Below are 27,801 nucleotides of genomic sequence, written 5' to 3'. Positions count from 1 at the left end.
TATGTATACAAATCGTTGGAGGTGGCAGGGCAGGTTGAGAAATTGGTTTAAAAAAGCATACGGGATCCTGGGCTTTATAAATAGAGGCATAGAGTACAAAAGCAAGGAAGTCATGATGAACCTTTATAAAACACTGGTTCAGCCCCAACTGGAGTATTGTGTCCAGTTCTGGGCACCGCACTTTAGGAAAGATGAGAAGTCCTTAGAGAGGGTGCAGAAGAGATTTACTCGAATGATTCCAGGGATGAGGGACTTTAGTTATGTAGATAGACTGGAGAAGCTGGGGTTGTTCTCCTTGGAACAGAGAAGGTTGAGAGGAGATTTAATAGAGGTATTCAAAATCATGAAGGGTCAAGACAGAGTAGATAGAGAGAAACTGTTCCCATTGGTGGAAGGGTCAAGAACCAGAGGACCTAGATTTAAGGTGATTGGCAAAAGTACCAAAGGTGACATGAGGAAAAACTTTTTTACACAGCGAGTGGTTAGGATCTGGAATGCACCGCCTGAGGGGGTGGTGGAGGCAGATTCAATCATGGCCTTCAAAAGGGAACTGGATAAGTACATGAAAGGAAAAAATTTGCAGGGCTATAGGGATAGGGCGGGGGAGTGGGACTAGCTGGATTGCTCTTGCATAGAGCCGGCATGGACTTGATGGGATGGATGGCCTCCTTCTGTGCTAAAACTTTTACATAATTCTATAACAGCAGAATAGCGGAGGGGGTGGGAAGCATGGGAAATCTGGCAAAGAGGAGAAGGCTCCCCTGTCCAGGGAATGTGGTGGAGAAAGGTGGGAAGATCCCAGAGATCAGGTTTTAGGATGAGCTATTCCTGCAGTCTCCGATGAGGAATATTCCCCTCTTCATCCTGTTCTGTGGTGTGGGGTATGATTAGAATATCCCCTTCTACACCGTGTTTTTCTTTGACTTGGTGCAGGATGTCGTTGCATCGTGAAGGAGCCTCCAACTCTATTGGACACCTCACCCGCGCCCCCTCCCTCCCCACACACAACTCATCTATAAACAATAGCCTAGAAACGCCCTGGTATTAGTGGACGACCACTTTTTAAATTACATTCTTCTGCCCGCTGTTTAAACTGAGACATTAATTAGTTTAAAATGGACAAATTAAACCTTTCATCTAAACAGCGGACAGAGGTGTGTCATCCGCGTGCTTTGAGTATTCCACTCCTGGTATCACCAGCGGTAATTTCTCGGCTTCTGTCATCTCTTGGCACAAAGGGTCGTGGAAGTCTGGAAAACGCTTCTCCCCCAAAGGGCTGTTGAGGCTGGGGGTCAATTGGAAAAATTCAAAACTGAAATTGATACCTTTTGGACAAAAATCTATTAAGGGCTATGGAACCAAGATGGGTAGATAGAGTTGAGGTACAGATCAGCCATGATCTAATTGAATGGTGGAATAGGATCGAGGGGCTGAATGGCCTACTCCTGTTCCTATCATCCTATCTGGCATTGATCAAGATTCAGAGCAAAACTCTGTTTACTATCCGCCACCCATGTTCCTTGATCAGAGGGTCGCCAACTCTGGACAGGTGAAGGTTTCATCACATGACACCTCCCGCCTCCAACCGCCCTGTCCCCCCACACACCTCTGCCATTGGTCGCCCGACACTTCAATCTGCGGTGCCCCGCCCCACACTCCTGCCATTGGTTGCTTGACATGTCAATCCTCGTGGTGCCCCGCCTTCCCACGTCAATTGGAAAACGAACAGACTCTTTGTTACTTGACTGTCAGGCGAACGGACTGCAGCGGTTCAAGAAGGCGGCTCACCACCACCTTCTCGAGGGCAACTAGGGATGGGCAATAAATGCCGGCCTTGACAGCGACGCCCACATCCCATGAACGAATTAAAAAAAAAGGCAAACAGACTTTTTTTTAACCATCTCTAATATTTTAATGACTGATAAACAAAAGTGCTCAAAGAAAATGGAAAAAATGTACAATTTTTGTTTAATATCAGTGTGATTTTTCTTCTGGGTTGCCTGCAGCCATGTCCAGGAGATTAATCTTCAATTCTTGGAAACTCCAGCAGAATCCTACTGCATCAGTGTGACACTTCCATTACTAACACCAGTCGCCCTAGCAATCAGGAGTGGGAAATATTTCCCCATTTCCCCCAGGATTGCTGTGTCTAATTGCGGCACCCTACAGATCAGCTAACTGCACACGCCAGAGATGGAACCTCGGGCCTTCTGGCTCATATAGCTCAGCACCACCAAAGAGCGGTGCCGGGACATCTTTGAGAGCTCTGTACGAGGCCACACACACTGCTTTGCTGGTAAACACTGCAAAATTCTGTCAGTCAGCCACACAAGTAAAAGTGACAAGTAAGGGCAAGCTGTGTACTAGGGATAACCATTTTCTATGAACTAATCTTGATCCTATCCTCATCCAATGTCCAGGCAAAGTGCTTTCCACCACAGGTCATTGGGTAGCAATCAGGAGTGGGAAATGTTTCCCCATTTCCCCCAGGAATGCTGTGTCCAATTGCAGCACCCTACAGATCAGCTAACTGCACACACCAGAGATCGAACCGAAGACAGTCCAAACACATTTTGCTGTGTGTTTGTGAGCGAGAGAGAGAGAACACTTTAATCCCAGCCTGCCGGACCTATCTTTCAGCAGTTAATAGCACTGATGTCACTAGCACAGTACTCAGACAGCATTGTTGTTAATCACCTTTCTTCAAGTGAAATACTGTGTGGCTGACTGACAGAATTTTGCAGTGTTTACCAGCAAAGCAGTGTGTGTGGCCTCGTACAGAGCTCTCAAAGATGTCCCGGCATCGCTCTTTGGTGGTGCTGAGCTATATGAGCCAGAAGGCCCGAGGTTCCATCTCTGGTGTGTGCAGTTAGCTGATCTGTAGGGTGCTGCAATTAGACACAGCATTCCTGGGGGAAATGAGGAGACATTTCCCACTCCTGATTGCTACCCAATGACCTGTGCACTTTGTCCGGACATTGGATGAGGATAGGATCAAGATTGGTTGGATAGCCTGACGACACTCCCAGGTCTAAGACATGAAGAATGCCCATTTGGTGTGGTGGAACATGAAGAGGAGGGGCAAATGGAAGGGAAATATTTGCACTTTGAAGGGCTCTGAGCTTACTCAGGCTATTTCAAAGAGTCAAGGATCCTTTGACATTAATCTAATCTGGTACTGATAGTATTTCCCCCAGGAAACCTCCAAAAGTGCTGCCTTCTCCCTGGACTCCAGTGTAAAATCAGTTCCATTCGGCTCACCTGATCAGATATCTAGGAGGTGACAACAACAACAACGTATATTTATACAGTGCTTTTAACGTAGTAAAACATCCCAAAGCACCTTACAGCGTTACCCGATTTTTAAAAAAATCCGACCGAGCCAAAGAAGGAGCCATTAGTACAGGTGACCAAAAGCTTGGTCAGAGGTAGGTTTTAATGCGCATCTTAAAGGGGAGAGAGGCGGAGAGGTTTAGAGAGGGAATTCCAGAGCTTATGGCCTAGGCAGCTGTATGCATGGCTGCCAATGGTGGGGTGAAGGAAGTGGGGGATGCCCAAGAGGCCGGATGAATGTAGATTAAGCCACTTCGGGGGAGGGTCAATATTAAAATTTTTATTTAGTCCGTCCAGCCAGGAAGCTACGGAGGAAAGGAAAACAAACAAGCAGATCAACAAGTTAGGTTGGTAAAAATAAAAGTGTCTGAGGTTGGCATTTATCGGAATGGTTCAGCTTGTACACAGCGCTGCACAAACACTAAACCAAAATACGCAGTGCAGCAAGTGATGGGTTCAGTGATAACGGTGGGGGGAGTTCCTGTCAGCAGGTTGCTGCTCTGTGTTGGGCTTTGTTTGGACCACACCGACGCTGTTCTGCTCAAAACCAAATGATCGTGTCTGTCTGTGGTAGAAAATTTCTTGCCTAAATTGGTTTTATTTTCATTTTAACCATTAACCTCCTTCACTAGGTTTATTAATCAGTGTCCCGGGAATCGTACATACCTGTGTTCATTAACATCCGCTCATACCAGCTCACTGATGATTGCTGGGGACTAGCCCAGTGTCCATGCAGGATGTCCTGTCTCAGTGACCCATGTTGTATGTCGGCCATCGTGCTTGACTAGCTAAAGAGCGGGTAGTCATTTTTACATAGTCCATAGATACAGTCCATAGATCCTGGGTTTTCACCTCAGTGACTTGGGTTGGTGCTCAGCTCTGTCATGTACAGGGTTGCTAATTAGTTAGGAGTCTTGCAGCTCCCTTCATTCGGATGGCATTGCAGGGTGAATCACAGTGGTGTTGAGATGGAAGATTGGGTGCCAGATGTATTAGCATCCCTGCTTTTTGTAAAGGGAGCACAGTACGTGATGAGAAGAATCGCTTCAGAAGTTTTGATTGTTTTTATGTGGTGAATCTGTTTATGAACACACATTACCACAGACAGATAAAACGGGGCACAATGAGGGGGATTTAGTTTAAAATTGAGGTTGGAACTCATTAAACCTTTTCCAAGATAATAAGGAAGTATATATGTCACTCTTCCATATATAGAAAATGAACCTTTAATTCACTTTTTTACCCGTGTACATAGCCAGGACATTCATGATTAATCAAACCATACAGTCTATTATTTATCAAATATCACATTTCCAAATAAAACCACATCTTTGCTGAAGCTTATTTGCAATGAATACTGAGGGGGGCGGGAGGGCCTGTGGGGATGAATACTGAGGGGGGGGGGGTTGCGGGAGGGCCTTTGGGGATGAATACTGAGTGGGGGGGAGGGGGAGGGCCTGTGGGGATGAATACTGAGGGGGGGGGAGGAGGGGGGGGGGAGGAGGGGGAGGGGGAGGGGGGGGAGGGGGGGGGGGGAGGGGGGGGGGAGGGGGGGGGGGAGGGGGGGGGGAGGGGGAGGGCCTGTGGGGATGAATACTGAGGGGGGGGGTTGCGGGAGGGCCTGTGGGGATGAATACTGAGTGGGGGGGAGGGCCTGTGGGGATGAATACTGAGTGGGGGGGGAGGGCCTGTGGGGATGAATACTGAGGGGGGGGGGGGTTGCGGGAGGGCCTGTGGGGATTAATACTGAGGGGGGGGGGCGGGAGGGAGGGCCTGTGGGGATGAATACTGAGTGGGGGGGAGGGGGAGGAGGGGGAGGGGGAGGGGGAGGAGGAGGAGGGGGAGGGGGAGGGGGAGGGGGAGGGCCTGTGGGGATGAATACTGAGGGGGGGGGCGGGAGGGAGGGCCTGTGGGGATTAATACTGAGGGGGGGGGGGCGGGAGGGAGGGCCTGTGGGGATTAATACTGAGGGGGGGGGCCTGGCCTTTCATGTTCAGTGGGTGTAATGTGAAGACTTCTTACATTTCTTATAAACCACACTAACTCTTTGTTGAATTGCGACTCCCAGCTATTTATCCATCATGTGTTACACAGCCTTCAGTACAATAAAGCAGAGTCCGTATAAGTCTTCCTACACCAGACCTGAGAGACAGTCCTGTCAGTTGTTTGGCCTAAGCTTTCACTTGTTTATCCAATTACATTAATCGGTTTGAAGCATATTTACACTGCCCTCGAATGTTTAGTGAAATAGGAAGCATTTAAATGGATGAATATTGAAACAAATTCCCATCTTCAATGTCTGTTATTCTCATCACGGACACATTACTCAATTAACTTTTGGGGATCTGCATTGCAGAACCAAATACTGTCACTAACTGAGAAAGACCTGTCTACCATTCTACACTCAACCAAGGAAACTTTCACCGGTCTGGGCAATTTTATTCTTTCAAAATTTTTATAATCTAAAGTTGAGTGTGTGCAGAATTAGTAGAAAATCAGCCAGGCAGCTGAACTTTACACGCACAGTAGACGAGGCTCTGTATTTACGAACATATGAAAACGACAGGCAGGAAAAGACCATCTGGTCCATCGAGCTTGCCCCACACAGCCGTGATGCCTGAAGCATCATCATTAGACCCCCTGCGTCCACCAACAGCCGTGTGATCTCCTGGGAGAGGCAAAAAGAACAGCTGAAAACCCACGGCCAATTAGGGAAACAAAATCTGGAAAATTCCTCCCCGACCCCCACTTAGGTGGTCAAAAACGAATTCAGGAGACCACGTTGACCATGCTTCTGTTACCCGGTATTTCACCCACCTTTTTATAAGATGTGATCTCTGCCCCAGCCAGGACCTGGTCTAGTTCTCTCCAAGATTTTCAGACAGTCAGTGCTCACCGCATGAACCAGCAACTTGTTCCCTCTGGGCAAAGAAGAGCCACCTAACATCTAACCTATCCCCTACCTTTGTGTAACTTGTATGCATGACCCCTGATTTTGTTACATCACCTTATTACTAATGTGGGATGTGCGCAGATGTGTATTAAAATGACCTAGGTTAAGACCCTACTTTGCATAAATACTTTAGCTCTTGTTTTAAAAAAAAAACTTCCTATTTTAAAATCTTATGATGCAGTAAGACACCTAAATCTTCAGTGTCAGTCGTGGCTCAGTGGTAGCACACTCGCCAGTGAGTCAGCAGGTTGTGGTTTCAAGCCCCACTCCAGAGACTTGAGCACAAAATCCAAGCTGACACTCTAGTGAGGGAGTGCTGCACTGTCGGAGGTGCCGTCTTTCGGATAAGACATTAAACCGAGGCCCAGTCTGCCCTCTCAGGTGGGTGTAAAAGATCCCATGGCACTATTTCGAAGAAGAGCAGGGGAGTTCTCCCCGGTGTCCTGGCCAATATTTATCTCTTAACCAACATTCACTAAAACAGATTATCTGGTCATTAATCTGAATGCTGTTTGCAAATTGTGCAAATCGGCTGCTGCGTTTCCTACATTACAACAATGACCACACTTCAGAAAGTACTTCATTGGCTGTAAAGCGTTTGGAACGTCCTGAGGTTGTGAAAGGCGCTATATAAATGCACGTTCCTTCATTCTAACTATCCTCCTGGTCAGAGCTGTCGACTTTGCACTTGTTCCTTTCTGATCTGGTTGCATTCTCTGGGTGTGGGGAGTGATAGATGCAGAAACCCAGTGGAGACTCTCGTGCCGTTTACATCAGCCTGGTTTAGATTATGTTTAAAACGGAGGTGGGGGGAGGAGGAGGAGGAGGAGGAGAGGGGCAAATGCATTTAAACGCCCAGCCTTGCACAATGCAAATATGTAATAACTTTGGTAGGAGCAGTGGGTCCCCTCATCGATCAGGTGAAGGCTTCTCTGCCACCGTTACACTTTAACATAACCAGATTACTAACTGATTTAACTTGTACCAAAAATGGAGGTCGCCTGCAGTTCTCAGCTCTCGAGAGTGTACACTGGACAAGTAGACAGTTTGGAAGGTCCCCAGGGGCTGAGATTCACAGTTGTATACTCTCACTCTTTCTGCAGACACCATCTGTTTATTGATTCACTAATTTATTCTTTTTTCTTCTTCTTTTCCATGATCTGCCTGGAACAGAATTGCCAGCGGAAGAAGGTAAATATTGACTGTTCCATTCGAATTACTCAAATAGAATTGCTTGTAAAGAGTGTTGGTTTGCATTTAGCAGTTAGTCTGGTTTGGAGTTTTCGATTATGCTGCGTAATGAATTGATGAATATTAACTTTAAAAAAAATGGTCGTTCCAAGATTTGGACAGTGTTCCTGATACGGTGATGTAGCACCTACTTGGCAAAGTGCTTAATATTATTGCCCGCCTGCTGGGAGTTCTATATCATTCAAATTATTTAGTTCAAAAAATGTAGACTTGGTCATAAATGCAGTCATTATTAAAGAGAAAGAATTGACAACTAACCATCTCCAGTCCCAAGGGCTGTCGACACTGAATGCAAAACAGATTCCAGCTCAGCTTCATAGCCCCCGTGGCCTGTTACCAAGCTGCTTTCTTTCATCTCCGAACCCGCCCATCTCTACCAATCCCTGAATCCACCCCCTTTATAACTATGATTTCTCCAAACTTTACTTATTAGTAGAGCAAACTTTCCTTATTGCTTCCATCTCCACAAGTTACAATGCATTCAAAGACATCACTATCAAACCCCGATTCAAGGCCCCGATCACTATCAAACCCCGATTCAAGGCCCCGATCACTATCAAACCCCGATTCAAGGCCCCGATCACTATCAAACCCCGATTCAAGGCCCCCATCACCACCACGTCCCCAATCAAGGCCCCGATCACTATCAAACCCCGATTCAAGGCCCCGATCACTATCAAACCCCGATTCAAGGCCCCCATCACTATCAAACCCCGATTCAAGGCCCGATCAGTATCAAACCCCGATTCAAGGCCCGATCACTATCAAACCCCGATTCAAGGCCCCGATCAGTATCAAACCCCGATTCAAGGCCCCCATCACCACCACGTCCCCAATCAAGGCCCCCATCACTATCAAACCCCCAGTCAAGGCCCCCATCACTATCAAACCCCCAGTCAAGGCCCCCATCACTATCAAACCCCCAGTCAAGGCCCCCATCACCACCACGTCCCCGATTCAAGGCCCCGATCACTATCAAACCCCGATTCAAGGCCCCCATCACTATCAAACCCCGATTCAAGGCCCCCATCACTATCAAACCCCGATTCAAGGCCCGATCAGTATCAAACCCCGATTCAAGGCCCGATCACTATCAAACCCCGATTCAAGGCCCCAATCAGTATCAAACCCCGATTCAAGGCCCCCATCACCACCACGTCCCCAATCAAGGCCCCCATCACTATCAAACCCCCAGTCAAGGCCCCCATCACTATCAAACCCCCAGTCAAGGCCCCCATCACTATCAAACCCCCAGTCAAGGCCCCCATCACTATCAAACCCCCAGTCAAGGCCCCCATCACTATCAAACCCCCAGTCAAGGCCCCCATCACTATCAAACCCCCAGTCAAGGCCCCCATCACTATCAAACCCCGATTCAAGGCCCCCATCACTATCAAACCCCGATTCAAGGCCCCCATCACTACCAAACCCCCAGTCAAGGCCCCGATCACTATCAAACCCCGATTCAAGGCCCCCATCACTATCAAACCCCCAGTCAAGGCCCCCATCACTACCAAACCCCCAATCCACCCCTTTCTCCAAGGCTTTTCTTGCTAGTCTCCCTGCTTCCATCCTCCACAAGCTACAACTCTTCCAGGTTACAGTGGTCTGTTTTCTCATCCCCCACATAGGCCATCATTCCCATCTTTCTTCAGGTTCACTGGCGCCCTGAGCCCCAGCTTACTGACTTCTAAATCAAAAGCAAAATACTATGGATGCTGGAAATCCGAAATAAAGACAAAGTGCTGGAAAAGCTCAGCAAGTGAGGCAGCATCTGTGGAGAGAGAGACAGAGTTAACGTTTCAGTCGATGACCCTTTCGGCAGAGTTCTAGCTTCTTGTCCTCACCTTCATCCCTCCATGGCATTACCTCACACTACCCCAGTGATACAATCGTCACTACGTGCCTCTCCACTCCACTGACACTGACTTCTCATTCCCTCCATCATTGGCAGTCACTCTTTCATTGACTATGCTCCAGCCCTTTGGAGCCCAGGATTAACAGCCCTACCTTGTCGCTCCCTCAACTGCTTTCAAAAGCCAACGAGGGGCCTTTCCTATTGACCATGTTTTTGTCCTCATCACCCTCTTCTCGTTCTGTCTCTGCCTTGGTGACCATCGCCCTGCAAATCACTCTGGGCCATCTCTCTGTCCGAGCGGAGAGCGATAGAAATGTGAGTTGATGCTTGTTGTGACCGACCTCTCTCCCCAGTGGACAAAACCACTGCGATTTGAACTGTCCTCGTTGGACTGAGTTCTCTCCGATCACATCTTGTGGAAGTCTTGAATCTGCAGAGCTCCCTCATGATAGCTTATTGAGGTCTTTGTGTGATAGCTGGAAATGGAGAAGCAATATCAGCAGAATGGACTTCTCTTAACAAGGAAGTCTCCTGTCTTCTGCCATTTTAAAAGTAGCACTGAGATGAAATGGCTGATAAGGCCTGTTTGCAATTCCTGAGTTGAGTTGGCTTGAGACTTCCACCTCTCCGAATCTTTTAAAAATGTAAAGTAAAACGCGTCTCTTATTCCAATTGTAAGTTGACTGTCCCTGGAGTAATCTCCCTATAGTGGAAACGGCTGCCCTAGGAGGGTCGGAAATGACCGAATCCTTCGGTGGGATGATGCATAATTCCTGTTGTGCGTGTGTCTAGTGCAGTCACGGGTGAAGGTGCACTAGCCCAGAATGGAGCACGGCCACACCCGAGCAAGCCAGGCATTGCATTCAGAGCTAAAATGACCTGAATTTGACTAGTTTGATTCGGCTGCCTTCAACTGTGCTTTAACTGGGTTGGGGTTTCTGCTCTTCAGGAACCGTGAACCTGCAGATGATTAAACTGCAGATGGAGCCAAGTTCTGACTTGTACTGGCAGCCTCCTTTAACCTGTTTGTACTGAGACCTACAGCTTCAAACGAAGAAGGAAATTCTACTTTTATTTGTTCTCGGGGATGTGGGCGTCGCTGGCAAGGCCGGCATTTATTGCCCATCCCCAGTTGCCCCTGAGGCTGCGTGGGTGGGCCTTCTCCTTGAACCGCTGCAGTCCCGTGTGATGCTGGTGTTCCCACAGTACTGTTGGGAATTCCAGGAATGTAAAAGGAGAAGTGACTGAACTTCTCCTAATTCTCTTGTCAGGGCTGCCATTTGGATTGATGCCAGTGTGAGGGAGCTGCACGCTTCCAGTCCCTGCCACTTGTTTCCACGGCAACACGAGGGGGAGACGCGGTGGGCCCCTGCTGCTCTGACTGTACCTGACCCTAGCCAGCTGCCAAGACTTGCCAGATTTAGGAGGAATGGTCAGGGGAGGAAGAGGAAGAGGAGGAGGAGGAGGAGGCAGAACCTTTTTAAAAGTGCCCTTTGATGAGATAGAGACCACTAACTTCAAAAGGGGCTGCGCTGAATAATTCAAACTTAAAAGGGAGGAAAACTGATGGTCAGCCTGGACTTTTTATTTCTTTGTACATATTTGGACTCTAGGCTTATGCCAGGGGGTGGGGTTGTTGGTTAATATAAGCACCAGGAGAAACTGTAAGGTAGCAAGGCAAAATTTGCAGGAAACTTTACTGTAGGTATTGCTTTCGTAACGAGTGCCATGCATTCCTGGACTGGAGAGAACCTGTAGGTTGAGGATACTGTAAGAGTGTCTTGTAAACATGAATCAGTCTTGCGATTCCTCCATACAGTCAGTATTTGACCTCACCGCCCAGGAGAGGAGAGATCTCGAGCCACATGAACATTGAGAGATCTGGTAACGCTGTCAGATCAACAAACTCGGACATATTTTGTCCTGAACACACTTTTTTTTTTAAACAAATCCTTTTTTTTCAGACTCCCCACCCCCCGACTCCCATCTGAAGACGGTGACCACTTTCCTGGTGTCTACAGGCACCGCTTGCCTTGCAGCACCTCACGCAAATGGCCATTATTCTTCTCGTGTGAAGCGTGACCATGAGTGGTTGCGGACTATTGGACCATGAGAGGCATCACTACCAAGCCTGCTCCTGTCATGACTTGAAGTCCACACATACGCCCCCTTCCAGCTTAACGTAAGAGGGGGAATTCCTGGCTAATGGAATTGAATGATTTATTTTCCCGAGCCACTGCCCAGGCTGATATCGACTGACTCCGTGTCGACCAGTGATCTTACCGATGACCTTTTTTCTCCAGGGTTGCTAGGTTTGGTTTTGAAGCTGTTATCTGCCTTTTCACCCATTGGATAATGGGTGCCTGTGAGTTTATATTATTTGAACCAAACCATATATTTATTTTAAACATTGCAGCAGTGAGCCTGTCTGTCTGTCTGTGTGCCAGTGTAAATGATGATGTCTGTACATTTTCTAGGGAAGTCCCTGTGGGAACTGGTGCTCGAGCAGTTTGGAGAGCTCCTGGTGCGGATCCTCCTGCTGGCTGCCTGCGTCTCATTTGTAAGTAGACTTCTTGTCCGTTGTGCTAAGCTGTTGAGATTGTTGTCTGTTGAGATTCCGTTCGGATGCACTCACCACCTCTCCTCAAATGCTTTTGTTCCCCACGGTCAGCTCTGGTGTGAGCTAGGGCTCTTTCCTCACTTCCCTCCTATTCCTATTTTACGGGCCGCCTCTTGTTGACCTCAACTGTGAGCATGAGGTCGGCTTCCGCACGATGCCCAAAACCTACTCCTCCGTGGTCACCATCGACGACTGAGGCTGTTGCTCTCTTTTCCCACTGCCTGCCCGACATCTTGTCACAGTTCAGATGAAATTCCCTTTTGCCTCAGTGTTGGAAAAGCCACAACCAGGCTCTCAGCTCCCACAGGCCTCCACATGTCAAAGTCTGAATCTGAATTTGACTCTGAACCCAATCAACCTGGGTTGCAGAATCTGGAAGGCACTGCCTGAAAGGGTGGTGGAAGCTGATTCAATAACTTTCAAAAAGGATTGGATTATATACTTGAACAGGAAAAATTTACAGGGCTAGGGAGAAAGAGCAGGGGCAGTGCGACTAATTGGATAGTTCTCTCAAAGAGCCAGCACAGGTACAATGGGCCAAATGGCCTCCTTCTGTGCTGTATGATTCTATGATCTTTCCTAGCTGGCCCCTCGAGCCTCTTGGTGTCGTGTTTGACCTCAGCTGAGCTTCTTAATCCCAAACGTGGTCAAATTGCCAAGATCCCTCAGAACACTTGCCCAGCTGCTGCCATTTTATTTTATTGGCCCATGCCAATCTGCTTCTGGATTGAATGCTCTCCTGGTGGGCCTCCCTGACTCCGCCTTTCTCAAACTTCAGCGAAATCTCCACAACCCATGCCCTCTTCCCCCCCTCACACCCATCACCCATGTCCCAGCCAAACTCTATTGCCCTCCCTGCTCTCCAGTGAATGGAATTCAGGATCCTTTCCTTTTGACTTCAGATTCCTCGACAGCCCCATTCCGCCCTATCTGAGTGATCCTTCTCTCCAGCCATACGTAGAAATACACCGACGTTACAACATGGAAACAGGCCGTTCGGCCCAACCGGCACCGCGGTCCATGACTACATTTACTCTTCACGCGAGCAAATAGTCCGACTCACGTTGACCCACCCTCTTCCCAATATCCCATGAGGAGGAAGCTGTAATTAGTGTGCAGTGCTGGTGCTATAGTGAGGTGTACATTGTGGATAGTGTTTTATATATTAATTAAGGACCCAACAATATAACTGTTGCATCGCTCAATGAGTGCTGCATTGTCAGAGGTGTCGTCTTTAAGATGAGAGTTAAAAAATGGAGTCAGCTTTTACTCACGCTAGGTACACCGCAGAATAAACTGAGGCCCCCATCTGCCTGCTTAGGTGGATGTAAAACACCCCACGGCATTGTTCAAAGAGACGGGACGTTTTCCAGCTGTCCTGGCCAACATTCCCGCTTAACCAAAAGAAAAATGACCTGGTTGTTCGTTTGCTGCTTGTGGGATCTTGCTGTGCACAAAGTGGACACCTACGTAACAACAGTGATGGCATTTCGAAACGTAACCCTTCAGTCTTTTGGGAGGTCCTGAGGGAAGTGACCAGGTGCTACATAAATCCGACCCCGTTTGGACTTGTGTGCTTCTCACTCCTGCCACCTTGATGTGCCTTCTAGAAAAACTAATATGTGGGATGAGACTGTAACCATTTTGATTGATCACTGATCATGTGTCAGGAGCCTATATTGACACTGTAGGCTGAATCCTTGACTGGTCTCTTGATAGTACAGGGTTAATACAGTAACTCGACTTCAAATTAAACACCAAGGACATGATCCCAGAGAGGGCTCCTGCGGGGTTATGAGAAATCTTTAAGAGGTTCATGAGAAAGAAGGAACCCTTGTGTGACATACTTGTAGCTCGATGTGAGTCTAATTGTCTTGGATATTTTTTTCTCCTCAAGTCTCTCCGTCTTTTTGTTCTCTCTCCGTCCTCTCACCTTGCTTTGTTTTTTGAATGGCAGGGCTGTAGTCGGAAGCTGTGTTTTGATGTCATTGTGAGAGTGTGTCTATTAACCTGGGTGGAGCAGCTGGACACAGCACAGTTCTGAACTTCAGAGCAGAATGAATCTGTTAGTGTCTGAGCAACGAGCAGAACAGAGCATGTTGTACAGACGGTTTCAGCTGGTTCTAAAGAGCCTGTAATCTATAGCTGTCGAGGTGTTTGCACAATGTATGTGTGTGTCCTCCCTCATAAAGTAGTTGACCTTAGCCCATTGACCTTAACATCCAAGCTGAACCAGAGAAATTGCTGAGGTCGATTTGCCAGCTGTACATTTGAAAACTTGGTTCTGCTTCAATCACTTTTCAATTTGGGCCTTTTGAAGAACGGAGGAATCTACCAGTTTAACAGGAATGCAAACTGAACTAATTTAAACGCCGCCAATGGCTTCACTGAGCCAGATAGAGTTGTATAATGTTTCATTTCCTCCTCCGCCCCGGCACCATGCCTGTTGTATGCTGTCTGGGAGAACATAGGAACAGGTGGAGGCCATTCGGCCCCTCTAACCTGTTCCGCCATTCAATTCCATCACGGCTGATCTGTATCTTAACCCCATTACCCGCCTCAGTTCTGTAACCATTAATTAATACCCATAACTAACAACAATCTGTCAATCTCAGTTTTGAAATTTTCAATTGACCTCCAGCCTCAACAGCTTTTTTGGGGGAAAGAGAGTTCCAGATTTCCACTACCCTTTGTGTGAAGAAGTGCTTCCTGGCATCACCCCTGAACAGCCTAGCTCTAATTTTAAGGTTATGTCCCCTTGTTCTGGACTTCCCCACCAGAGGAAATAGTTTCTCTCTATCAACCCTATCAAATCCTTTAATCATCTTAAACACCTCAATGAGATCACCCCTTAATCTATAAACTCGAGGGAATGCTTGAGAAGGATACTATACTCCCCACAGATGGGGGGGGCAAAAAGGCCGATGGGTACTACATTCCCTCGTTGTCCAAGTATAAGTCTACCACGTACTGCAGGCCAGAGGCAGCTCACTCCTCATTGGCACCCTTGCTCAGTACTCTCTCCCTTGCCCCCTCCTTCCAGTGACATTGAAAGCAAATGCTGTAAAACTAGAAACTTCTACAACAATTCTTTGCTTGCCACCCCAAAATCAATTGGGTTCATTAACCAATTAATTAATTGGCTGCACTGCACGGTAAAAGCTGATGTCTTGTAAATTGACCATTTACCACTGCCTACAGCTCAGTGCTGATATATTTAGTGATGAGAAAATGAAGCTGGAGAATTCAGAAAATCACTTAGTAATTTATTGAGAACAATGCCTGGTATTACTGCAAATACCCTACCCAGCGGAACACACAACTTGCTTATGTTGCAATCAGCTTGTTAGCATTGTAACCATTGGCAACAACAGGTTGTACCCTAGAAATTATGACAGTCTGGTCAATCATTCAACTTGTCTAAGTCCAGAAGCTGAATGAATATTTTGAGACACCCTTAGGTGCTGTAGGCTCAGCCTGGCCTGTGTGTGTTAGTTCACCTTTTATTTGTTCTCGGGAAGTGGGTGACACTGGCAAGGCTTGTTTGTTGCCCATTCCTATTAACAGAGTGGCATTAACACTCAGTCATTCTATGTGGACCTGAGTCATGGGCTGGGCTGGGTAGGGCGGTCAGTTTTAGGAGTAATTTGTAACCGATTTTTTGCACAATAATAGTTACAAGGCAAATTAGAAACAGGTTTAAGATAGCTATACAAGTGGGATTAAATGATACTGTAACTGCACTATTGTTAATTTGCAATTCCATGTACACTGAGATTTGTCTAACTGCCCAGATTTACTCGTTGCCATCTGTGAAATATCTCCAGCTCGCTCAGTCAGCATTCGTGTATTGGCGAGTGCTGTCCTGTGATATGATTGATTGTGATGGGTATTGGGCATGGGTATCTTTTAATGTCATTGATTGTTATTGATCAGCTGGGAAGGGCCAACCTTGTCATATTTGAAAGACTTGAGTGTCATTGCTGGACAAACACAGTTATCTTCTCCCTATCCTCATGCCCAACTAAAACACCGTTTGAAACATGGCATCTGCTTGTTCCCATGGAAACCGATGTGCGACCTTGTGTGACAGACGTCCTCCCCCCTTCTTACTTTTACCTTGTTTTGCAGATAAATTTTCCTTTTGTTTTGTATTCTAAAATCTATCTTTGAGGCTGAAAATTAATTTTGCAATGAAGACATTTGGAATTTTTTTATTTTTCAATTTAATTGTAACACGCAGTATGGTGATTATCTCTGACCCTGTTAGAGAGACTCGTTATTCAGCAACACAATAGTCAATCCTCATTCACTCTACTTCAAAAAATGTTTTCAATTCAAGGTCAGGCTACGCAGAGTTCTGATGGCTGTTTGATTCTGTGTAGAGAGCTCCTATCTTGCAATGTAAGGTGTGGAGTAACTAGGCTGGCTGGGCGAGCAACAATTTGCAATTATATAGCGCCTTTAACACAGTAAAACGTCCCAAAGTTCTTCACAGGAGTGATTATCAGACAAAATTTGACACCGAGCCACGTAAGGAGATATTGGGACAGGTGACCAAAAGCTTGGAGCACCTTAAAGGAGGGTAGAGAGGCGGAGAGGTTTAGGGAGGGAATTCCAGAGCTTAGGGCCTAGGCAGCTGAAGGCACGACCCCCAATGGTAGGACGATGAAAATCGGGGATGCACAGGAGACCAGAATTGGAGGAGCAGAGACCTCAGAGGCTTTCCTCTAGAAGAGTGACAAAGGCTCAAGATTTATTGGCCTCTATCGATTAGAAACAATGGGCTCACCTCAGAGTGTAATGGGAGTGCCACTGGTGATTCCTCGGCTGGTGTCCCAGCACTGGTATATATTCGGACAATTACCTGTGTATTGAATCTGCCGAGGGTTCTCTTTTTATTTCCCCCCTCCCTCCCCAAAGAAAACTGTTCCTATTATTGAATTGGAGTATTGTGCATAGTTCTGGCCTCCATATTACAAAAAGGAGATAGAGGCACTGGAGAAGGTACAAAAAAGATTTACAAGGATGATACCAGAACTATCAGGAAATACTGAACAGACTGGGGCTCTTTTCTCTAGAAAAAAGACTGAGAAGTGACCTGATAGAGGTCTTTAAAATTATGAAGGGGGTTCAATAGGGTAGACGTAGAGAAGATGTTTCCGCTTGCAGAGGAGACCAAAACTATATTGTTAAATATAAGATAGTCACTAATATATTCAATAGGGAATTCAGGGGAAATTTCTTTACTCAGATAGTGGTGAGAATGTGGAACTCTCTACCACAAGGAGTAGTTGAGGCGAATAGCATTGATGCATTTAAGGGGAAGCTAGATAAGCACGAGGGAGAAAGGTTTAGAAGGATATGCTGATGGGGCTAGATGAAGAAGGGTGGTAGGAGGCTCATGTGGAGCATAAACACCGGCATGGACCAGTTGGGCTGAATGGCCTCTTCCTGTGCGGTAAATTCTATGAATTAGGTTCCCTTGGCCAAGCGTTGTCCTTTCTCAAAGCGTCCATCACTGTCCTCATCTGACCTCCAAACGTGCGCTCTTCCCAAGCAGATTCACCGGATAGTGATCACGATTTAAATCCCTCCGTCTCGGGCACTGAGGCAAACTGGTGGCACTCAGAAACTTCCAGGTCTGTTTTGGGCAGTTTCACACCAGTCAGTGCATTTACTAACTCTGACTTTACCGAGTATTACAATAACTTACATTTATACAGTGCCTTTCAGTAGTGTTCAAAATCTCTTTATTGATGATTTTTAAAGCTAGTGTCATCTCGATGAACCTGGAGCTCTGCAGAGGAGAAGACATTTTCCTGCAATAAGGGTCACTGTTGACTTAGGCAGCTCTTTTTTTAATTCTACAAGGCAGAGCGAGGTCCGTATGAAGATGACATTTACATTTTTGTCAAGTGACCCAAAAAAACAAATTATCACTCAAACGGCAGTAGACTTACTGCAGAAACCCTTGCCCCACCGTGCTGGACGTGCGTCAGTTCACGACTCTCTGATAAGACAAGAGACAGCATTGCAAAGCTTTGACACAGAATTACATAGGGGCCGATTTTCGGGTGAAGGAGTGGGTGCGTTGGGGGCAGGTGGGGGCTCCGAAAATTGCTGAAATGCTGAGTGGGTTCAGAGCCCGGCTCCAACCCGCTGGCTTTCGGGTTTCCCAGTGACGCGCCCAGGTGCGCACTTGCATCCCAAGTGCGGAAGACCCTCCAGCAATTAAAGCCGGCGGGATGATAATTTCCATAGTTTGTCCGATAGTTGAGGTACTTGAACTAGTTGATTGACTCGACATTTTGACCGGTGCGATTTTGAAGGATCCTCAGCGTGTTTCCCGTGCTGTGGGAAACACTCCCTGTTGCAACAGACGTGTTTCAGCGAGCAGCCAGTGGGAGATGCAAATGATTATTTGACAGGTGGGGGGAAAACCTCATTTATTGCAATAGGGCACTCTGTCACTTCAGACAAAGTTTTGGCTGCAAGACCTTTGTGTTTTCACTCAAAGTTCTTAATTTATACCCTAAACTCTGCTGTTCAAACATATTTACCTACTTTGCGGACCCCCTCAAACTCTCACCGTCAGGATGGGGGGGGGGCCATGGCTGCATTCACCACTTCATCTGAGATGAGCAACATTACCAGGCACGTTGTCCACCTCTGGCACATAGAGCTCCACAACACAGTGCTGCACCACAGGCACCTACACAAGAGTACGGAGGGCAACAACAGAGGGAGCGACGTCACAGGAGGCACTACCCTCGCCACAGGACCTCCAGACCGAGGCTCAGCTTCCTGGACCTCTCTGAGGAGCAGTACATACGGAGGCTCAGAATCAGTCGTCAGGTAGTTGCAGACATCTGCAGCCTCCTTCATACCGAGCTGCTCCCGGCTGGGCCGAGCAGCATCTACTTACCTGTTGCTGTCAAAGTCACCATTGCCCTCAACTTCTTCACCTCCGGATCATTCCAGGGTGCCACTGAGAAATTGCCAGGGTCTCTCAGTCGTCTGTGCACAAGTGCATAAAGCAGGTCACCGACAACTTGTTTCGCAGGGCCTCGCACTACGTCAACTTCCCCATGAACGACCTCAGCCAGACGGAGAGGGCAGTGGGATCCATGCTGTGTCTGGCTTCCCACGAGTGCAGGGTATAATTGATTGCACCCATATAGCAATACGAGCACCTCCACACAAGCCAGGACTGTTCATCAACAGGAAGGGCTATCACTCCATCAACACTCAGCTCGTTTGTGACCACCGCAAGAGATTCCTTCACGTGTGCGCCAGATACCCTGGCAGCTGCCACGATTCCTTCATCCTCCGGGAATCCAACAACCCACCCCACTTCCACGCACTGAAAACCCACAAGGGCTGGCTCCTCGGGGACAAGGGATACCCCCTTAACACGTGGCTCATGACACCTCTGAGGAACCCCATCGCCGAGCAACAGCGTCGATATAACAATGGCCACATCGCTACCAGGTCTACAATTGAGCATGATATAGGGCTGCTCAAGATGCGCTTCAGGTGCCTTGATCGTTCTGGGGGAGCGCTTCAAGACGCGCCAGACAGAGTGGGATGCATTACAGTCGTTTGTTGTGCCCTGCATAACATGGCACAACAGAGAGGGGTACTGCTTGAGGAGGCCCCATCCACATCTGCCGCCCACATTGAGGAGCAGGAGCAACCCATGGGCAGCACAGCAGCTCCACCTGCACCTGTGCAGGGGCAGACTCGGCCACCTGGAGAGGAGGTAGCATTGTGGGTACTGGTTGAGAGGGGGGCAACGGGTGAGACGTGGGGGCGCTTTGAATGGCGTCCCCACTTCCATGTCCCCTTTCATCATGATCCCTCCCCTGGGCCAGGCTCACACCACTCCTACCACTCTGCTGGACGGGTTTGGAGGACATGTGTGAAGCCTTTTAAGGCCAGTGCTAGTGTGTCTGCCTGCCTGTTTAAGGTGGCAGAATGTTGTTCACCCTGAGTCCAAACGGCCGTTGTCAGGGTCTGAATGTACTCAGTTGTGAGCTGTGCTTGAAGCTCGATGGAGGCTAGCCTTCCCTCCATCGCAGACATTCCCACACTTATCCACGCACTATCTCAGAGATGCCCTCACGTCCCTGTGACACTATCTCAGAGATGCCCTCACGTCCCTGTGACACTATCTCAGAGATGCCCTCACGTCCCTGTGACACTATCTCAGAGATGCCCTCACGTCCCTGTGACACTATCTCAGAGATGCCCTCCTGTACCTGTGCCACCATTCCACTCATGCAGGAGTTGGACTCCTCCATCCTCTGCCCGATTGTGGAGAGTGCGCGTGGCACCTGTTCCAGCACCTCGTAAATGTGCTACTGCTCCTCGATCATTCTCCTTTTAAAGGATGGCCCCCAGAGTTCAGCATCTGTATCCAGCTGAGCAGAGCCTGGAGAAGATGCTCCCACCGACGTGGACTCTCCACACCTGCCCCGGCCACCAGTGTCTGCTCGTGTTCACCTGTGTGGTAACTCACCAGGTGCGACCCCAACTAATTGCAGACTGGGACCCTCCGAGGTGTGAGTATCTGCGCTGGTGGATGGCTCGCTCAGATGTGACGGTGCACCCTCAGAGGCCGGCAGGTCCTCTGAGGAATCGCTCTCGGCTGTCACAGTGGTCGCTGAAGGCCCTGTACGAGAACAGAAGGCAATATTAAGCATCATCACAGATGTGTCATGTTGCGATGAGCATACTGAGGTGCTGAAGATGGCAAGGTATGTTAACATCAATTCATATTGAGTGTGCTCAATGTTAAAGTTCTGTCACCAGATGTTTGTCGGGTGCCACTCTTGGCGTCCCCAACGGACAGGCACTCGAGGGTTCGGCTGAGCTCCAGCGCCTCCTGCTCCGCATCTGTGAGGACGACTAGATGTTGCGGCCTCCCTCCAGTCCTCACCCTCTCCCGTGCATTCTGGGCTCTCTTCTCCTATAAGGGGAGAAAGTAGAGACGCGTGAGTGAGTTTTGGTGACGTGGCCAACCATTGAATGTGATGCTTCAGAGGATGAGTGTGAGACAGAGCCATGACACTGAGGATTGGGTTGAGTGGTAGTGGTGGGATGAGTACTGGGGAGGTGAGGAAGTGCAGGTAAGTTGAGGATGAGCTTTGAGTGGGTGTGAGGAGTGATGTGATAGAGTAGTGTTGGCAGTGCAGAATGAGTTGTGGGGTGGGGGTGGTGATGTGGAAGACGGAGTGTAGGAGAATGAGTAAGTGTACTCACTTTGGCTGACCCAGTTAGGTCATTGAAATGCTTCCTGCACTGGATCCAGGTGCGGGAGATGCTGCTGCTGGTGACCTCCTGTGCCACCTCGAGCCAGGCCTTCTTGGTGGCAGAGGCAGGCCAGTCCCTCCCTTCTGCCGGGTAAAACAGGTCCCTCCTCCTCCTCACCCCATTCAGTAGCACCTGGAGTGAGGCATTGCTAAATCTGGGAGCAGCCTTTCCCCTGAGCTGCTCCATTGTGGTGTGTGGGTGTTTGCTCCAGGAGCAGCCATTGGAGGACTGCCCCTTTAAATAGGACTCCTCCAGCTGACAGCCCGTGATGTGGGTGCGCAGTCCGCCCGCTGCGCAGGTTTCAGACGGTAAACCCGGAAGCCACGTTAAGTGGCTCCAATTGACCCACAATTGCGTGGGAAATGGACAGGTTTATTTGGGCGGGTTACCCACGTGCCCAGTCGCCCCCCCCCACCCCACCGATAATATCGGGGCCATAGAATCTACAGTACAGAGACAGGCCATTCCACCCAACTGGTCTATGCTGGTGTTTATATTTCTCACGAGCCTCCTCCTACCCTGGCCCCCTCTACTCCCGTCTCCCTCGTGTGCATCAAGCCTCCCCTTAAACTGCATCAATGCCATCTGCTTCAACCACTCAATGTGACAGTGAGTTCCACATTCTCACCACTCTCTGTATAAGGAAATGACTCCTAAATTCTTGATTTGTTAGTGACTACCTATCTTTTTTTTTATTCGTTCATGGGACGTGGGCGTCGCTGGCAAGGCCGGCATTTATTGCCCATCCCTTAATTGCCCTCGAGAAGGTGGTGGTGAGCCGCCTTCTTGACAACTGAGTGGCTTGCTAGGCCATTTCAGAGGGCAATTAAGAATGAGCCACATTGCTGTAGGTCTGGAGTCACGTATAGGCCAGACCGGGTAAGGACGGCAGGTTTCCTTCCCTAAAGCACATTAGTGAACCAGATGGGTTTTCACGACAATCCGGTAGTTTCATAGTCACTATTACTGATACTAGTTTTTGTTATATTCCAGATTTTATTTAATTATTTGAATTTAAATTCCCCAGCTGCTGTGGTGGGATTTGAACTCATGACTCTGGATTATTAGTCCAGGCCTCTGAATTACTAGTCCAGTAACATAACCACTATGCTTATTTATGTCCCCTTGTTCTGGACTCCCCCACAGTTTCTGCACAGGCACCCTATCTTCTGTCCACCAAAACACTCCGCTCCATTGTCAGCAGGCAACCAGTTTTACGTTGTCTCTCTCTTTTTGATGGGGATCACGGTGTTGCTAGTGGTTATTGCTCTGCTCCTCCAACAAGTTGATATTTAAATGCAACTCTCCTTCCAGCTTCCTGATGCTGAATTTAAATCTCCCCCTGCGACTATCCTGCTGGGATAAGAACCGAAAATGCTGCAAACACTCAGCAGGTCAGGCGGCAACTGTGGAGAAGGGAAAAAGAGTTACTAATTCTGGTGCTGTGACTGTTCATCAGAACCCGTGCTGTCTGACTTGCTGCTGAGTGTTTCCAACATTTGCAGTTTATATTTCAGATTTCTAGTATCTGCGTTTATATGGAACCAAGGTGGGTATTTGGAGTTAAGATACAGATCAGCCATGATCTAATTGAATGGCGGAACTGGCTCGAGGGGCCGAATGGCCCACTCTTGTTCCTTTTATGCTGTATTTTTCATTTCGTTCTGTCTTGCTGGGCCCTGTCACGGATTTGAAATCAGTGGCAGGAGTCTATACTTAAGTTGGGAGCCAGGAGGAAGATGTGGGGGAAGTATATGATTGAGTTACTGCAAATTTGTAGCAGATGGAGTTCAATGTGGGGAAGTGTGAGGTCATCCACTTCAGATCCAAGAAAGACAAATAGGAATATTTTCTAAATGGTGAGAGACTAGGAACTGGAGAAGCAGAGAGATGTGGGTGTCCATGTACACAAATCACTAAAAGCTAGAGTGCAGGTACAAAAAGCAATCAAAAAGGCTAATGGACTGTTGGTCTTGATCCCGAGGGGGTTGGAATACAAAGGGGGAGGAAGTGATGTTTCAGTTGTACACAGTCTGGAATACTGTGATCAGTTTTGGGCTCCACACCTCAGGAAGGATATATTAGCCTTCGAGGCTGGATGGGGGGTGGGGGGGTTCAGCACAGATTCACCAGAATGATGGGGCTTAAAAGGTCAAATTATGAGGACAGGTTGCATAGTGTTCAGGGCAGGACCGGTGCACTGATACTGCTTCCCCCACTGACCGAAGTTTGAGTCAGCTAGGATTTGATTTTCAGACTGTTTCAGAGGAGGAGTGAATGTCGTAGTGGGCTGGCACACTGTCCTTTCAGCTCTGGGACCTGAGTTCCAGTTCAGCCAAGCCTAATGGGACGAGTCTCTACTAGTCATGAGGGTTCTGCATGAAATAAGCTTGGCCAGTTCCTAATGGGCAGAATAGAACGACCCATATGTTATCACAATCTCATTCATTTCAGTGTCAGACTCAGTTGATCGCACTCTCGCCTCTGAGTCAGAAGGCCGTGGGTTGAAGGCCCACTCCAGAGACTTGAGCACAAAATCTAGGCTGAGAGGGTGCTGCACTGTCGGAGGTGCTGTCTTACTAATGAGATTGAGGCCCCATCTGCTCTCTCAAGTAGACGTAAAAGATCCCATGGCTCTATTTCGAAGAGCATGGGCCCTGGTCAATATTTATCCCTCAACCAACATCACTAAAACAGATTATCTGGTCATTATATCATTGCTGTTTGTGGGACCTTGCTGTGCGCAAATTGGCTGCTGAGTTTCCTACTTAATAATAGTGATTATACTTCTTATTGGGGTATAGCTCAATGGGTACTGACTCTTCTTGGGGTATAGCTCAATGGGTACTGACTCTTCTTGGGGTATAGCTCAATGGGTACTGACTCTTCTTGGGGTATAGCTCGATGGGTACTGACTCTTCTTGGGGTATAGCTCGATGGGTACTGACTCTTCTTGGGGTATAGCTCAATGGGTACTGACTCTTCTTGGGGTATAGCTCGATGGGCACTGACTCTTCTTGGGGTATAGCTCAATGGGTACTGACTCTTCTTGGGGTATAGCTCGATGGGTACTGACTCTTCTTAGGGTATAGCTCAATGGGCACTGACTCTTGGGTATAGCTCGATGGGCACTGACTCTTTGGGTATAGCTCAATGGGCACTGACTCTTTGGGTATAGCTCAATGGGTACTGACTCTTCTTGGGGTATAGCTCGATGGGCACTGACTCTTGGGGTATAGCTCGATGGGCACTGACTCTTCTTGGGGTATAGCTCAATGGGCACTGACTCTTGGGGTATAGCTCGATGGGCACTGACTCCTCTTGGGGTATAGCTCAATGGGCACTGACTCTTTGGGTATAGCTCGATGGGCACTGACTCTTTGGGTATAGCTCGATGGGCACTGACTCTTCTTGGGGTATAGCTCAATGGGCACTGACTCTTTGGGTATAGCTCGATGGGCACTGACTCTTCTTGGGGTATAGCTCGATGGGCACTGACTCTTTGGGTATAGCTCGATGGGCACTGACTCTTCTTGGGGACAGCCCTATGGGCAATCAGGAATGGGAGCCACAATGTCGTTGTCTTAGCCACAGGGCACCGTGGACATTTGTACTGTCCTATTTCCCACCCTGCCTGAGAGAGGCCTACTCAGCACAATCTGGGATCAAACCTGGAGTTCACTTAATCTGTCCTTTTGATTATTTCTGTCTCGTTATTTATTACTCCTACTGCCATTTCCATACAGTTTACTTAGTTTACAGCCTACTGTACCTCCAGAATGCATCTTGAGACCTGGAGCCCGACCCTAACCTCCTATGTTGAATGATTCTGGTTTACTGACTCTTGTTGGAGGTCCTTCCATGGCTTTAATTTAACAAGCGTTGGTCTTTGAGCGCTCTGGTGTTTGGGTCTATCTCAGCTGTGTTTGACAGGACACACTAGGCAGTACTTTAATTCTGCAGTCGCTCCGTGTGCTGCTAAGACGCTCTGACCTTCTTCACACGGCAGCTTCTCCTGTGGGAGTCGGTGAACGTGACTGGATTCTGCATCTCTGAGCTTGGGTTTAAGGTTTGATGTCGTTTGGGAGATTTTCTTTTAAGTCTAGCATTCCGTCACATGGAACTGCCTCACGGGATGAGAATTGCCATCTAACCCTGCCAGTAACCAGCTGGTATTTAGCAATCGTTTGTTTAATTGATGCACTCTGTATTCATTATCTTGTTTAAAAGATCAGTCCCTAAGTGTTTCCTTGGCGTAATTCTTTTCGGTGCATTTCTGCCCCTCTGATAAAGTGGTCTCTTAGAATTTTCCCTGGTAATTTCCATTACATTTTCTCTTCTGTGGTCTAAGCATGGGTGTTGATGGAAGTTGGAAATTCCAAATCCCTCCCAATATTTTATTTCTCAAGATGTGAGCATCGCTGACAAGGCCACATTTATTGCCCATCCCTAGTTGCCCTTGAGAAGGTGGTGGTGGGCCTTCTCATTGAACCGCTGCAGTCCGTGTGGTGAAGGGGCTCCCACAGTGGTGCTAGGTAGGGAGTTCCGGGATATTGACTCTTTCACGATGATCTATGTCCAAGCCGGGATGCTGTGAGAATTGGAGGGGAGCTTGTAGACCATTGTGTTCCTGGAACGATGCCGCTTTTGTTGTTCTTGGGATTTATATTTGAACCAACTGTGTCATTGCTCTTCCACTCTGCAGTACCCTTGGAGAAGATCTAATTCCATGGTGCCAGAATTTGGGGCGAGGGTGGGGGGATGATATTAACCCGACCCGTCTGGTGGAGACCGGGATTTAAAATCCCCCAGGTCACTTACCCGTCCTGGAGCCACTGGGAGCTGACCAGCCATGATTTTTAACTGCTCCTTTGAGCAGGCGGCAGGGCCCAAAGCTGGCCGGGTCCTGCTTTGGCGTGTGTGTCTGTCTGGTCCTGATTATGTGATCGCAACCCGATTGCAATCACAGTCGGTTTCCCGCAAGGCTAACCCAGCACAGGGCTGGATCGGGGCCCAGAAAACGCACGTCTCAAAACATTTTTTTTTTGAAGGTCCTTGTGGGGCCAGGGGGGGGAGCAGGAGTGCTGCCACAATCTCAACCCCCCCCACCCCCTGATTGCGGGACGGCCCGGCAGCCGATCCCATGAGCTTGCCTGCTCGGCGAGCGGCCTCTGGCCTGTGTGAATTAGCACCCAGAACGGGTGGGAAATAGGCCAGTGGCATTTAAGAGGTCCTGGGGGAATCCAACGCCAGAGTGGGTGAGTTTTGAACTGATGTGAAAACTGGGCCCCAGTTACAATTGGGGACCTTGTGTGACATGTGTTGAAAAGTACGTTCCTGGTGTTGGTCTGTTCCGTACCTTTGGCCAGTGTAGCTGGGGCCATTTTGATTTGGAAGCCCTTTGTCGCCAGACACTGCACGAAGAAGGGGGAATGTGAGCTTACTTGTAGAGAGAATCTGATGTTTTAAACTGGATTTTTTTCACATGGAACAGTAATTTGGTTAGCAGATGACTCAAGCTACTGAAATAAAACTTTTTGAACTGGGATAAGATCTCTTCAGGAAAGGATTTGTTAAACAAACTGATTAGCAAAATGATAGTAAGGTGGACTTCAGCATGCTTGTCTTTGATCAGAAGTATATGGTGCTGTTGTTAAAGTTGTGCCATCTGTTTGACTGTTAACTCGGAGTAGTTGTGGTGGGGGGGTGTGTGCTGTAGTGTGAGGGAGGGAAATGGAAAATGTTTGACTAATTTTAGTATCGCGTAATAGCGTGCAGCCTGTCACAGTGAAACTGGGCTTTACATGGAGGGGGAAGATCAGAATCAAGCAGATTTTCTTTCAGTAAATAATGGAGAAGCCATGAGTCTCTGACAGTGCAGGCAGTTCGTCAGCTGTGTGACTTTTGCCAAAATGCAAACTGAGGCTTGAAATGAAGCAACATGCAAATCCGAGCCCAGCAGCGTTTGTTGCATCTGTGGAAAATTAGGCGGAGCAAGTTGCACACAGTCTTTTTTTTTAAAACCACGCACTGCTAGCTCGAGTTAACCCTCCGAGGGCCGCACTGAACTATCTAACCCTGTAACCAAGGAGCTCTCGGCCGTCACCGAGATCACTCAACTTCATTCTGCCAAAACTGTCTGCTGGGAACAGACAATTGCTCGGTCTTCTTTATATAGGACCAAGTGAATTAGAGGAAATCCCGCTTACTAAGGTCCTGTCGTAGGTTGTTGTTTTCCCTTCTTGTCATACTATATTGAACAAAAAGCTTTTATATTCTGCCTGGTTTCCTGGTTTATGCATCGCCAGAGGGGGTGAGGGTGAGGGTAACCTTTTGCCAGGCTTTGCCCAGTGAATTATCCACTCGCAGGAGAGCCTGCACAGTCTGTAAGGGGTCTCTTCCCCTTTTTTTCCCTCTTCCTCCTCTCCCTGCCTGTGGGGAGCTCAGTCTTTCTTCACGAGCTCATCT

The 27,801-nt window shown here is 48.1% G+C and overlaps 1 protein-coding gene across 2 annotated transcripts in view; it reads left to right on the top strand.

The window, feature by feature from the left end:
- atp2a3 (ATPase sarcoplasmic/endoplasmic reticulum Ca2+ transporting 3) overlaps positions 1–27,801 on the top strand; it is a 230,672-nt gene that overhangs the window by 39,411 nt on the left and 163,460 nt on the right. For both annotated transcript variants that reach the window (XM_068007934.1, XM_068007933.1), the window contains exons 2-3: positions 7,460–7,477; positions 11,873–11,955. In XM_068007934.1, coding sequence (XP_067864035.1) covers positions 7,460–7,477; positions 11,873–11,955 — 101 coding nt within the window. The remainder of the gene's footprint in view (positions 1–7,459; positions 7,478–11,872; positions 11,956–27,801) is intronic.

The sequence above is a fragment of the Heptranchias perlo genome, chromosome 28 (genome assembly GCF_035084215.1).
Source record: "Heptranchias perlo isolate sHepPer1 chromosome 28, sHepPer1.hap1, whole genome shotgun sequence".
NCBI lineage: Eukaryota > Metazoa > Chordata > Chondrichthyes > Hexanchiformes > Hexanchidae > Heptranchias > Heptranchias perlo.
The sequence above is the reverse complement of the archived record's forward strand: the minus strand, read 5'-3'. Positions and strand labels throughout refer to the sequence as shown.